This window comes from Xiphophorus couchianus, chromosome 5 (assembly GCF_001444195.1).
Source record: "Xiphophorus couchianus chromosome 5, X_couchianus-1.0, whole genome shotgun sequence".
NCBI classification, from domain to species: domain Eukaryota; kingdom Metazoa; phylum Chordata; class Actinopteri; order Cyprinodontiformes; family Poeciliidae; genus Xiphophorus; species Xiphophorus couchianus.
The window spans coordinates 34,657,529-34,671,854 of record NC_040232.1 but is presented as its reverse complement, the minus strand read 5'-3'; the positions used below and the strand labels follow the sequence as shown (position 1 = coordinate 34,671,854).

The following is a 14,326-nucleotide window of genomic DNA, read 5'->3' as shown; positions in this document are numbered from 1 at the left end:
GTAAATAACACAAATTAGAGAGCAAAAACAACAACTTGACATCCCCTTTTAATGTGTTTCAATTATTTAACACATATTAGAAATTTCCTTCAAGAAAACATCATAATCCTAAATAAATTTAATGGTTATAAATACTGACAAAATACATCAGGCAAACATCAAAAATATTTAGGGTTTCATTCCTGAAGGATGCCATGAGGACAGCACACAAATTAACATGATAAAACCTAAATGAAATTTACTGAAAATGTACGAGTCGTGGAAGGAATATTAGCCCCTGTTTAAATACTCATTATTTTAAAACACAAGTTTTATCTTAACGACACAAAATGTACGAGACAAAGCTTTGACACGTAAAAACCAAACCTACTAACTCGTTGAGAAAAGGACAGCTGACAGGTGAAATCCCACCTTTTTGTGCAGGAAAGCTGTATTTTCAATACTGAACCACAATGTACTAATAAAAAAACCAATCAGTGCACAGAGGAAGCAGACAGCAGAGTGCTATCCACAGTATGAAAGTTTGATGAGTTGGCACATTGGCGCTGGAGGTCCAGACTTGTCAGATTGCACATTGCACTTGTCAGAGTTTCCAAACAATAACAGAGGCGCCGCTGACAGAGTGAGCAAATCTCAGAGGTGTTGTGTGACTTCAGTATGTGAAGCAATCTACAAACTAGACTGATACTTCCAGCTCCACCGTATTATAGTGGCTTTAAAGCAGAAGGTGTGACAAATACGGATCATAAAGGCATTTCATGGCACATTAACTCGATTGTGTTCTGTCTATGGATTATGTATATATGTTACCAACTGCGGGAATTGCATTCTTTTATTGCACATCCGCAAGGTCGTCGTAGATGACATCTTCGGCCCCTGCGTCATCTTTATGTTGCTCTTGGCAACGACTTACAGTCTCCAGCACGGTTTTCAAACGTCGACTCAGAGCGGCGAGGTGAGGCTCGGACAGCAGAGGGGCCACTTGGTGAAGCGGGTCCTGCGACAGCGACGCCCTCATGACGTCACTAATGTGGTACTGAGGCAGAGACAGGAGACGGAGGCGCAGCCAAGTGGAGCGGCGGATCCTGAGGACGGCACAACAAAAGGGACGCATGAGAAGAGAGTAGTTAGATTATTTATGGAGAGAAAACAAACCAGATATTTAAGGTTCTAAAGACCCTTTAAACTTTATTGTATAACAAAGAGTTTAATGAGCTTGGATGTGATTGGATGCATACTTGTAGAGTTCCAGGAAAACATCTGGCTTTTAAGATTGATCAGAAATAAAAAAATCTGAAAAGTGTGGCACGCACTCTCTGCAATTACAGCTCCATATACACTAGCATTTTTACACATCTAGAGACTGACATTGTTGCCTATTCTTCTTCTATAAAAGAAAAACAGCCTAAGCTCAGGTTGGTCAGATGGAGAGTGTGTGTAAACGGCACTTCTCAAGTCTTGCCACGAATTTTTAATTGGATTTTGACAAGAAAATTTTATTGAAAGAGCTGCATCATGTATTTTCCAAGCACATAGAGCCATTTTATAGCACAATCAAGTAACTATGTTACCATAAATTGTTGTGAAAATGCTGTATATATCAAATTAATCAGACGTTGCAATTTAATGGGCTTCTTTCCCTTTAAGAAACTCCTGCTCTTTCCGACACTCTGCCTCCAGGACATCATCACCACAGAATGCCTCCATAAAGCTTTTTACAACGTTTTCAGGAGCCCTGCACTGGAAAATAGTTCCTATAGAGCTCAGCAGTTGTGTGGTCCCACCAGGTGTTTGCTAATTGCTGCTGCCACTAGTCTGATGGAGGTGAGTGGGGGAGTGAGGTGGAAGCTCGGTTTGGAGACTGTTGGAAAAAGTCGAGTTTACATAATAGCCCCCCTTTAAAACCGCTTGGAACAACGTAAAAGATTTAATGATTTTCTCTCTTTTCTTTTCATACCTGCAGCACTGTCGTAGTGGGGCTAGAATCGAAGGTTCATCTTTTGAGTGACGCCCAAATCTGGATCCCAAGAAAATAAAAGTAGCAAATATGAATAAAGATGTTTCTGGCAAAAAATAAATAAATAAATAACTGCATTAAAAGCCTCTAAAATACTCACGCCCTCCCATTGTCGAGATGCAGCAGGAAAGTATTGTTGCCAAATTTCTCAAAGGTTTCATAATGATGCCTGTCCAGGTTACCTAGAAAAGAAAAAACATGGGTTCAAATCTTTCTCATTTTACAAAATGGATATACGTTGTTTTTCATTTATTGTTCTCCTGTTTAAGAAAAAAACAACTTACTGGTGATTCTTTTAATTATCGATTTATTTACTTATGTACCTTTCAATCATTTACTGTAGAGAAATTAAAGAAAACTCGACAAAATAACAAGATACTCCCAGTTTTAACACAAATTTTTAATTAAACCCTCCTTTTAAAACGTTACAAAGTTGAAGGAAAATACATAACCGTGAATTTTGACACTTCACATTAAGTTAAAAGGATAAATCCCATCACGATAAAGCAGACGTTAGGCGACCTCACTCTGGGACAGAAGTCACAGCGGCTCAAAAGAGTCAGAGTGTACTCACTAATCTCACCCTTCTCAAACTGCACAAAGCAGGATTGAGTTTGGCACAAAGAGGAACTTTAGTGATTATGTTAACATCGCTCAGTTCCCAAGTCCCACTCTCCCCATCCTCGCTCAGATAGATGGGGCAGTAGTAGACTGGTAAATGCGAGGCAGTCGGCGTGGCTTGAAGGTTGCCAACATCTGTTAAAAATGAACTTTTACAAGACAAGGTATCTATTGCAGTTCTTCTGCTCCTGACTTGAGCCTTGACACTGAGAAACGGCATTGCACACGGCAGAGGGGAGACGGCTTCCTGCAGGGCTCCCGTCTCTGGGTCCCACGACGCCCCTATCAGCTGCAAGCCACACAAACGCACGGCATCTGCACGAAGCAAGATGGGGAACGTGCCCTCAGGAAGAACCTGGGGAGGCAAAAACAACAAAAGTTACGGTGATGAGTCACCTGGGTGTAAATCCATTGTATTTAGTGAAGCAGGAGTTCAGAATTTTTGAAGTGAGGTTCTGTTGAGAGGTCAGGGTTTCGCCCAGAGTATTATAAATAAGCGTGGTGGGCCACCAGGCTTAACTAGTGCGCCTGCCCAGACTAAGCATCATTTGTTTATTTAAAATTTTTTATTTTTTATTTTTTACACTAGTAACAGAGATGGAAAAAACGAGTTACAGTGGGAACAAAAAAATCACCACAATCTGTCTAAATCCCTGGTTTTGGGATTAGAACAGCATCAACACGTAGGAGCAGTTGGAATGCATGTATTATTGGATTATTGTTGTTTTGTTTTAAAGTTTTGTTTTGAGATTACGCATTGTGTATTGGCACTGTGTGAATAAACTGAATTGAATTGTTTTGTTGATGTAAAAAAAACATTGGACCAAAATAAATAATTTTGAACTGTTGCAGGTGTAGATCTGCAGTATGTAACTTTTATTAAGAAGAAAATATGTTTTTTTACATATTTGTTTAAAATATCACTATACTATGACAGTATGGCATGAGACGGAGAATCTTGATGAAAAAGTTCCGTCGGGTGCTACTGTTGCCACTTGCAGAAATGCAAATGAGTCCCACTTAGAAGCATCAAATCAGAGCCAGTAGGGCTGTCTTAGAGCTGTCAGTCATGCTTGTGTGCACGCTGCTCAATGTGCTTATGGTGGAGAAACTTACTATTGCAGGAAATCTGTTTATCTGCCATCATCAGTGGCTATGCTAACTAGCCTTTGCATTCATGACAGGCTATGCTATTGGGAAAAGCTGCAGCATAGCAGAAAGCAGTGGGGAGTGTGTGAGCAGCACATACACAAGGATGACTGACTAATTGGTTGTTTCTGACTGAGCGGTATATTTCTGCAGATAGAAGACGGAGCTTGATTTTTTTGTACACATTATCTGTCACACTAGTGACAGTTTTAATACATATTGGAAAATCCTTTTTTATAGAAATTACACACTGCAGATTTAATGTGACATATACATAGAACATAGGAATAAAAAAGTAAAATAAATAACGAATAAAGTGTGGAATAAATGAATAAACACCGTCCTACGTTGAAGTGTTCAGAATTAACAGCCTGAATGTGTGGCAATACTTTAAAGACAAGAAACTCACTTTAAAAATCCTACACTACATTTGAAACCTTTTTCCTCAACCTGAAAATGTAGTATTATATCGCTGACGTATTTGTAATTTTCCAGGGCAGCCTCTCGCATCAACGCCAGCAGAAAGCCTCTGGGCTTTCTGAAAGCCGCCAGTCGATAAGCATCTGGTGGATGTGAGGCGCCGTCGTAGCCAAGGTAAGCACTGAGCAGCTTTGCCCTCTCCTCCAACCGAGACAAGTCGGTGAGCTTCAACAGGGGGGCAGAGAACGCAGTGTACTGATCAGACTGCTGGAGCTGTGAGAGGTGCAAGGACACTAAATGAATGAGATCATCCCATTCGGCCTGGAGGAAGTCACGGACGGGATTGCGAAAAGCGGCGGCCTCTTCTATAATTCTGCCGTCTTTCTTGCGTGTGAGGTAATTCTTCAGATCTTGGAGTCTCTGTTCTGCTATGTCCGTTGGCAGATTGACAGTCAGATCCTGAGTAGGGCTGAAGCTCCTCTCTGTCCCTAACGGTGATTGGGACCCCTGAAGGAGTACGTTCAAATTGTGGCTATTGATTTTGTCAACTTCAGGGGTCACATCGGCACTGAAGCCGAGCACCACCAGGTTGCTGATGGCCAAATCCAGAAAACGTCGATCCAAAACATGAAGCAGGCTTGGCAAATCTAAGAAAGGAAGACAACAACATTGTGTTAATGCTGAGCATATTTCCACAACTATAATAGTTTTAATATGTTTACTTCTTGTCTAAGTTATTTAAGTAGACTCTTCTAACATTTGAGCTGTGCTCGTTTATAATACTTTATATAGAGAGGGCTTTGCAACAGTAATACAGCTGACAAAACTTGAAGTTGTTTTGTCACTTTAAAGCCACAAACCTTCATATCTTTAGGGAAATTTTATGTGACAAAGTAGTAAATGCAACACACTGTGTGTGGCAGAAAAGTAACACTAAACAATTTTAATGAATCCACCACTCCCATAGTGAAACACTGCAGTATCATGGTACTGCCTCTGCACCATGATACAGCAGAGGCAGTATCATGGTGTAGGGCTGCTCTTTAATGCCAGAAATCCAGTTAGTGTTCAGAGAATTGGGAGGTAACTAGCTACATTTCCTTTAGTAAAGTTTTGGAAAAAAATTTACTTTTGGGAGTATTTTTACAATGCTGTACTGGTTACGACAACTGAAAATCTTCCAATAAACATTTGACATTTAACAAATGTATCAATAACAGTGATAAATCGTTCATCTGTGGAGTCTTGTCAGTTTCTCGACCTGTTGACGATTAACTTTTTGTGCCGCAGCAACCAAACAGTCCGAGGTGCTGCCCAGAGAGGCGGACTGTCTCCTTCACTGGAAATCTGCCCATGAGTTCTCAAATGGGTTCACGTCAGGTGAAGAAGACAACAATGTCGTAAAGTTTTCAATTTTAACGGCTTGACTGTCTACACACTCAGGAGTACTAGCATGCACGTGGAAGTATTGTTCTGCATAAAAATGATTGAGGATATGGTCAAAACACTCACTTGCCTAATAATTGTGCACAAAATGAACATCCAAAAACACGTTTCACTATCCTTTCGTTTCACACGCAGTGGTCAATCACGTAATATCACAAAACACAGCAATAAACTACATGGGTGTAGCAAGACAAAACGTGTAAAATTTCGAAAGACTGAAAATACTTTTGCTCAACGGCGAAAGAATATTAAATATTTAAAGTTTATTAATGACATTTCAATAAGGTTACATAGTTACCATAATGAGAACAGCCCTTGATCATTTCTGAAAGGATGGCCGGTCCGTTGCCTGAAAGGGACGGCTCCATGGTGAAGCAACACTTGGCGACACTCTCCACCAGCTCTGAATCTGCAGAGTCTATTATGTGGCCGCCATAAACAACACTGGCTACAAATACAAGCAACACGTGGTTAAAAGCGGGCTGTGAACTAGAGAGACAGCGGTATTCTTCCAGGCCTTACCTGCTATGTAGCGTAAAGCGTTCCATTTGTCATGGCACTGACCGGTGAAGAAAATGTATGCATCTAATAAAGCAATGAGGTCATCTTGACACCTTTATAAAAGGTATTAAAAAAAGTTCATGAATTTGAAATTTGCTTACAAGTTAAAAAAAAACAAAAAAAACAGCACAATTAGAATTGAAAAAATTAGCCGTTTTCATTACGAAGTTGATACTTACCAGTGATATGTTCTTCCGAAGCTCAAATATTTATAGGTCTGCCTCTGCATTAGAACTGAGTGAAAGATGGCACAGCGGAGAAGCACCTTCATGTTGTCATCTGCGACATGTGGCCACGACTGATGCTGACTGACTGAGAAAACCTGTCTGAAGGAAACGCTCAGCTCCTCTTTCAGATTCGAGGGGGAGTCAAAGCACAGCGGTAGGGCCCCCACTCTCACTCTGACTGTGAACAAAATAAAATGTAAACAAAACTGTACTCCTTATGACAACAAAACTTGTGTTTTAAATAAAACAGTAAGAAATAGCAACCATTAGTCAACAACAGCTTTCACAAAGTGCATAATCTGATGACAGAGGATAGATTCGGTACAATAAAAAATAACTGTGGCCAAGTACCATGGATGGTTAGAGAGAAGAATCGCTTTGAATGGCAGCTACTGTGATATATTCATAAATAAACAGACCATCATTAAATATGTATGAACTATACCTGGTAGAAATTTGGCTGTATTTTCTTTATTTACAAACCACAACCGAAAGCATGGATGAACCGCGGCTGCCTCCTCTGGAAGTCATGGAAACATGTGGATAGAAAAACAGACGGATTGGCCGCAATATCAATTAAATATGTTCTGAATTTACAATAGAACAGAAAGAAACAGAAATAGGCTCAGATAGCAGATATTCACAGAATGGGAGGAGTAACCTTCACAGTCAATTTTAAGATAAAATTCTTTTTCAAACACTGGAATAAATTTAAAAAATGTATCAAGCAGTACAGTTGAAAGCATACATTTACAAATACTGATTAGAAACACACATACGCATGTTTTCCTCACTATCTGAAGTTAAATCAGACCAAATTTCTTGGTTTAGAAAGTTATTTCTATTTGCTAAATGTCATAAAACACACTGAGAACATTTATTGAGAGTTTTTCGCCATCAATAATTTAGAAGGTTTATGTGAAATGAACAATAATAAAACATTAAGGACGCCACTTGATTCTAGTTTCCACTTTATTACCAAGATTCATGGACTCAATCTATTGTAATTTTGATCTATAGTTCCACAAAATGCAACACCAGTTATGGTTCATGCCTCTGGCTTTTGTATGCTCCATTTAACTTCTTACAAACAAAAAGAGACAGAAGAAAAAGAATGTCATGTGCAAAGTAATGAAGGCTGCTTTTTTATTTTATTTTTTTTACTGAAGTCATTTCTACAACTTTGTATTTATTTCATTTACCATAAGAAATGGAAATGTCACGATTTGAAAACAAAAAATAAAAAGAAAGAAAGAAAGGGATAGTGATTATTGTCCCAGAGTGGGGAAATTCAGGCATAAAATGGACTGCTGCTGAAACGGCCAAACGACTTTACCTCCGAGGGAAGGTAACAGCTGTCTGAGGCGCACCAGCACCTCGCTGTCCCACTTCTCCAACAGGTCACAGTTGTTGAAGACCAGCCAATGGCCCTCACTGCTGGCTTTGTCCAACATTAAAAGGATTTCTTCTTTACCAAACAGTCCCCCGAACGTAATTACTCTTACCTGGACCAAAATAGGTGTGAAAGAAATACATGAAAGAAATTAGAACTTTTTAACGAAGCACTCAGTGCCTTGCAGAAGCATTCACACAACCCTTCAACGTTTTTCACATTTGTCACATTAAGCCATAAATTTTGATCCAACGTATTGGGATTTGAAATGATACGCTAACACAGAGCAACTCATGAAGGAAGACAGGATACATCCTGCAGGATGTAACGTTTTTACATGTTTGTCTGCTCACCTCTTTGTTTCCATCTTTGTGGGCCATCCGACGTATGAAATCAAGAGGATCGATGCTTATCTTCATATCTCCTTCTGTGCTTGGCAGTGTAAAGATGATGGGTAAGTTGAATCTTGTCAGATATTCTGAGAGAACATCTGGGTCCCCAGAGGTTGGAGCTGCTGCTTTTTTGGAAGACAGTAAAAGCAAGCAGGAATTCATAGCGTCCCCTAGTTTCTTTAGGCAGTCAGTGAGGATGGTTTTCCACAGGATAGCCCTCTGCAGCAGCGAAAGGTGAGAGTGAGAGCAACGCGGAACGTTCCCTACTATAGTAGAAGAAGTGAAGCACAGATATTCCTGCCACTGTGTGGGAGCGATGCGGAGCGAATCGATTAGCTTGTTGAAACAGGGAATCTTCTCCAACAAGATTAGCTCTGAGTGAACATTTGAAGGTATCCAGCTGGGTAGGTCTAAGGATTTTACTTCAGCCTCACTGTGTTCAATGTCTTTGAGACCCCTGAGGAAGATCACCTTCTCTACCTCAGTGCAAAGCTGGTTGTGCTCGAGTATTTCCAGGGACACCAACAGTTTCAAAACAGCAAAGTGTCTCCTGAACAGACGTGGTCTGTAGTTTAGCAGCAGGTAGTGCGCCATCGTGTTCATAACCTCTGGTAGCATGATCGTTCCCACTTTCCCAGTTGGAAATGATGTTAATGCCCTGATCTTTTCATTGAAAGCCTCTTGCATAACTTTCCGGAATTTTTGCAGGGAAAAGTAATATGCGGAAGAAAGACGGGACACGGACTGGACGGCCTGGTAGAGGGCGGCGCCCAGATTCATTAACAGACGAGGGTCGGCCAACAGGGACTCCTGGTAGTCCAGCTCTTCTCTTAACTTATTCTTCTCATCGTGCAAAGTCTCCATTTCTTCTTCATAGACATCCAAACGAGGTAGAAAATTTGAATCTTTGAACAGCAAGCATTTACTCTGTAAAATGTAGTCCATCAGCCCTTCCTAGGAGAAGAATTAGAACATTCAGTACAAATACAAAGTAACAGAATAACAATTCATCAGTATTTAACATTATTTAACATTTAACACGGGCCATTAGGCTTTACAATGCTGCTATTTGTGGGGGAGGAGGGAGACGGGGTAACTTTTAACTTTTAACATATTTAAGCACTTTTACTAGACTTCTTTTAGTGGGAATGTATTTATTTATTATATTCTTCTATCTTGTATGGTTGTCTCCAGATGTACGATTTTAATGCTGTGTGGATGTGAATTAATGTGTGAGCAACAGATAACCTTAATTTCCCTATGGGATTAATAAAGTTTAACCTAACCTAACCTAACATGATTGTTTTGCATAATGGTTGTCTTTAAACTAGGGATGCACTGATCCGGGGTTCTCACTTCTTACCCAGATGTCTAAGGTTTAATATCAGCTGATACCAATCCGACACAGAAAATCAGTGCTGAATTAATTTAAAACAAATTACTTTAAACAGAGATAAATGTACTGAATTACAAATTTGCTAACCATGCACCAGTTCAGCACACCTAAACACACCAATACCTTCACAAACTTGGTCAAACATGTAAAAGCAACACAACTTTAATTTATTTAGTCAGTACAATTAAGTGTAGAACAGCCAATGTGAAATAAATGATGAACTAAAAACTGAAAAAACCAATAGGTTGACTATCTTGGTCGAATATGTAAAAAATACACTCAAACTCAAATGGTTCAGAAAGTGCAATTAGAAAAAAATAATAAATCGTGATGTCGCTCAGAGCACAAAGCAGGGTTTCCCCCAGTGTATTATAAGCCTGGCAGCCCGCCATGCTTTAATGGCCCCCACCGCCAGGTTAAGCGTTGCTTGTTTCAATTATATATATATATATATATATATATATATATATATACAGTACAGACCAAAAGTTTGGACACACTTTCTCATTGAATTCAATGAGAAGGTGTGTCCAAACTTTTGGTCTGTACTGTATATATATATATATTTTTTTTTTGCCTGATTGCAAGTGTCTCTTTTGCTCTGAGCATTTCACTGGCAGAGCAGATGTATTGCTAAAAGATAGGTTTATAACTGATGCATTTAAAGCTGGCAGAGCGGAGCAATCACACAGCTGGCGCCTCTACGCGTTACCTCGCTGGTGGACCGCCTCGGCGCCCCGACCAGCAGGCTTAGCAAGTATTCTGGGGGAAACCCTGACAAAGCATAGAGTTAGACTGAATAGACACATTTTTCAATTTTGGGACCGATATAGATATTAGTGTCAGATCAGTGCATCTCTACTTTAACCTTGACCTCTAAATAAATAACTCAATCCACGAGTTGAAGACTTCCAAGACTAAATTTGTAAAATGTTCAATAATCCATCACAACAGAAACACCCAGAAACAAATAGCCTGCCTAAGTCACCTCTGCTGAGACCAGTTTCTCCTGCAGGAACCAATTGTAATTCAGGAATCGCATGTGTTGCATCAGCAGCACTTTGCAATCAGACTGCAGCAGCTGTGTCAGCAGCAGCTCCCGGATTTCTTCTGAGCTCAGAGAAAGGTCAACCACAAGCACTTCAGCGAAGATGGACGGATCGATCTCTGGGGAACAGGAGTAAATGAAACCTTGAGTTATTACTTTTAAATGCGCAGGAAGAGGTCATCGCCTCAAAGTCAACCTGCTTCCTGCTCAGCATCCATGTCGGGTTGTAGCTTATAATTTTATCCTTATAATTTTATTATCCCTTCAAGGTTCAGCTTATAAAAACAGCGCTATGTAAAAGTACTCGCGTGCCTTGAGCGTTTTCATGTTTTGATCTTACCTGATAAAATGTGAAACAGCTCAGGAGGTGGAATTTAATCCATGTTAGAACATGAATAAACTAGGTTCTTGTTAGCATTACTAAGACAGCCATCAAAGCAAATGCCTGCACACACTTAGTCTAATATTAATTTAAGGAAGCCATTTGCAATAATCAGTTAATCAATTAATTTCATGATACATTTTTTAACTCAACATTATAAACAGATTATAATTTGTTTCTGTTTACAGTTTCTGTAAACAGAAACTTTATAATCCATTTTAATTAAGGTTTCAGTTGTTTGTGGTTCTTATTTCTACTTCTTGTTTTTGGTTGTCTTGATTTATTTTGGATATTTAAAATATCTCCCAGTTCCAGTGTCACCAGCTATTTTTACATTATCAAACCTTGTTAGTCTGTGAGAGGGTGGACTTGCATCATTATTCTATTATCAATATGTTATGGTCTCAAAATGCCAATATTGCCATTTATCGCAATAATCTTTGGGATAATTAATCATCAAGCAAAATTTGTTGTCGTGATAGGCCTAAATGTAGGAAAAAATGTTGGTGCAAAAATGTTGGGTAAATTTACATTTACTCATGAAAAGTGCAACACCTGCAGCAGACGTTCTTACCCCTTTTAAGCAGTCTGACAGGCAGAGGCGTGCTGAGGAAGAGGCGGAAATCTGGATGAACGGGTTGAGGAGGCTGCTCTCGTCTATAAAACCAAAATCGATTTGGAGGCACCAGTTTTGCCAGAAACTCGGGACTAGGTTTGGCACGTTCCACATTAGTAACAAGTACAGCCAATCCTGGAAAAAAAAACAAACAAGATTTGCATCAGTATTTGACTTATGAAAAACACTTCTTTATTTGAACAATAGGTACTTTATTTGGTTATTTAAATCACCTTTCTCAGCAGCGAGATCCAGCTTCTCAATGAGGTCCGAATCATCAGCACACAGCACCATATCACACTCTAACTCCTTCTCAAGAGTTGCAGTCCTTCCTGGACAGGAGGTAAGTGAGATGTACTGACTGCTAGCACAGATTTGAAGAGGTTTCAAAACAACTTAGAAATGAGACTCAGTGAACTGCACAAGACAAGACGTGATGTGAATATTACCCAACAGACACACACAGAGCCGTTATTAACTTTGAAGTCATATCAAAGCATATCGTTCGGTCCAATTAAGAGTGTGTGGCACGACTTGAAAGTCAATGTTCACAAATAGCAAAAATACTGATGTTTGTTGTTGTAAATGGACATAGTGTTAGGATGTTCAAATGGTATGAATACTTTTGAAAAGCACTCCGTTCCCTCAATAAGAAAGGGCAAATAAGATGATCAAAAAATAAATATAGTTAGATTTTTTAAATCAGAAAACACAAGGTGTTAAATTCTTTATAGTGCTTTGTTCCAATCACAAATATGTAAATGCCATTAAATTAAAATAACTGTGTGCTTAATGATTGTGACTCCTTGAATTAAATTAGTTCAGGTTAAACAGAAATAAGTTCAACAATGAGAGGACCTACGTCTTGTGAACCACTTCTGAGAGCTCAGTTGGAAGTGTTGGTAAGAGTCTGCCAGAAGAGGCCAGCGGAAAATGCAGGCCTCGTTGTAGCCCCATAGAAACAGCTTCACTCTGAGTCTGGTCGAGAATGTGTCCTCAAGCTGCCAGTCGTTTATTTCTAAAAGCCAACCCAGAGGCAGCGTCAGATTCTCAGTCACGGGGATGGGAAACCCAGGAGGGGGAGTAATGGTTTCTGTGCCTCCGTCGGTAAACAGGGAGCTTCTGATGTCCTTGGGGTTTACGTCAATATGTCGAGTCCGGCAAAGTTCCATCCACTTGTCCTTTAGATCTGTCCGTACAGCAGCCCCAAACGGTCCTAAGTATGAGATGGCGGCCGAAAGAATAAGGGCGTCACCAGGTATCTTCTGACGACGCGACTCCAATTTCTGAGATAAAATAAAAGAGAAATTTGTTACCGCTCAACACTGTTGCCTCCTTGCAGATTTAATGGATATTTCAGATCATCAAACTAGTTTTAAGATTAGTGGTGACCTAAAAAGAGAGAAAAGTTTCTATTTTATTTATTTGTGAAATGTTATATCTAACCCAATGCTAAATAGTGAATTAACAATGACTGACCACATTTTTCAGTTCAGTTTTATCAGCCACCACTAATTCAGGGTTTCAAAGGTCTCACTGCCTGAAATTTAAGACTTTTAAAGACCATTATGAATAAAATTTAAGATCGATATCACAATAGAAATGTACGAAAGTAATGCTTGTTTTCCCAGGGGACCAAAACTGTAAAATGTTTGCGATCTTTGGCTGTAGCCTTGTATGGGTTGGCAACAGAAATAAGTGTCGAAGACAAACGTTGTCCAACCAACAGCTGATAAATTTACATTTACCCATGAAAAGTGCAAAAATGCTAGTTACTTACTAGCAAGTACTAGCATCTGGTTACCAGTAGCCTTAATGGCCTTGAGACAGAGAGTGCAGTGAGTGATGATTTCAGCATGCTCAAATGCTGACTCAAATCAGCATGTGCCTGAGACAAAAGCGGCGTAAAAAAAAACAAAAAAACAAAAACTTATATAGTTACAGCAAATTTAAAAATCTGTAATTAATGTATTTAAGGCCAACATACATTTTCTTTAATTTTAGACTTTTTAAGGATGTGGGGACACCCTGTTACTCCCAGAATCACTTAAACTAAATCTAAGTTTATTTTAAGTGATTAAGGGAGTATTTGTCCCCTTATTTGTATGTAAGGGGACAAATATCCTGTCACCGCATCGCAAATAAAAGCCAAAAAAATAAAAATCTGGGAAAACGATTTGTAGAAATTGTGGGTTCAGAAAGCATGTTTGTATCACCTGAAATAAAGCCCTCCAGTTTTGGTACAGCATCGCCACATGCACAGCACATCTGGTAGCCTCTTCTCCTTCGTCCTCAGCTTTGTACAGCTGGCGTTGGAGGTCCTGCAGCTCATTTCGAATGTTTCGAAGCTGTTGCTCGTAGTTCTCTAAGCGGTTATCGGCCTCCCTCTCTCGCTTCTTCAACAAGTGCAGTATACGCCGTGCACTTCCGGCTTGAGTTTCCAATTGTCTCTTGAGCAACACGTTATGTTGCAAAAGGCAGCACTCATACATGGCCCGGATCCATCGGCACAGGGACTCACAGGCCCTGCTGACTTCTCGCACAGCCTCTGGTTCAAACAGAGGACTCTCGATTATCTCTTTGAGCTGCGCCAGCTGCTCACCGGTCATACTGGAGCGGTCAAAGAACTGCAGCTCCTGGGGACAAAAAATGATTTTG

General features: G+C 39.8%; 2 protein-coding genes across 3 annotated transcripts in view; both read right to left on the bottom strand.

Moving 5' to 3' along the window:
* Positions 1-35: 35 nt before the first annotated feature.
* Positions 36-14,326, bottom strand: part of LOC114144442 (extracellular serine/threonine protein kinase FAM20C-like) — a 43,909-nt gene continuing 29,618 nt past the window's right edge. For both annotated transcript variants that reach the window (XM_028017259.1, XM_028017260.1), the window contains exons 9-11: positions 2,118-2,199; positions 1,958-2,017; positions 36-1,085 (exon numbers count right to left, since the gene is read on the bottom strand). In XM_028017259.1, coding sequence (XP_027873060.1) covers positions 833-1,085; positions 1,958-2,017; positions 2,118-2,199 — 395 coding nt within the window. In that variant the 3' untranslated portion in view covers positions 36-832. The remainder of the gene's footprint in view (positions 1,086-1,957; positions 2,018-2,117; positions 2,200-14,326) is intronic.
* The window catches only part of dnhd1 (dynein heavy chain domain 1), a 32,972-nt gene continuing 21,044 nt past the window's right edge, over positions 2,399-14,326 (bottom strand). Inside the window, exons 31-43 of the mRNA XM_028017258.1 lie at positions 13,885-14,304; positions 12,531-12,954; positions 11,902-12,000; positions 11,627-11,803; positions 10,611-10,789; positions 8,188-9,180; positions 7,778-7,946; positions 6,887-6,961; positions 6,394-6,619; positions 6,176-6,267; positions 5,952-6,101; positions 4,238-4,854; positions 2,399-2,993 (exon numbers count right to left, since the gene is read on the bottom strand). Coding sequence (XP_027873059.1) covers positions 2,577-2,993; positions 4,238-4,854; positions 5,952-6,101; positions 6,176-6,267; positions 6,394-6,619; positions 6,887-6,961; positions 7,778-7,946; positions 8,188-9,180; positions 10,611-10,789; positions 11,627-11,803; positions 11,902-12,000; positions 12,531-12,954; positions 13,885-14,304 — 4,038 coding nt within the window. The 3' untranslated portion in view covers positions 2,399-2,576. The remainder of the gene's footprint in view (positions 2,994-4,237; positions 4,855-5,951; positions 6,102-6,175; positions 6,268-6,393; positions 6,620-6,886; positions 6,962-7,777; positions 7,947-8,187; positions 9,181-10,610; positions 10,790-11,626; positions 11,804-11,901; positions 12,001-12,530; positions 12,955-13,884; positions 14,305-14,326) is intronic.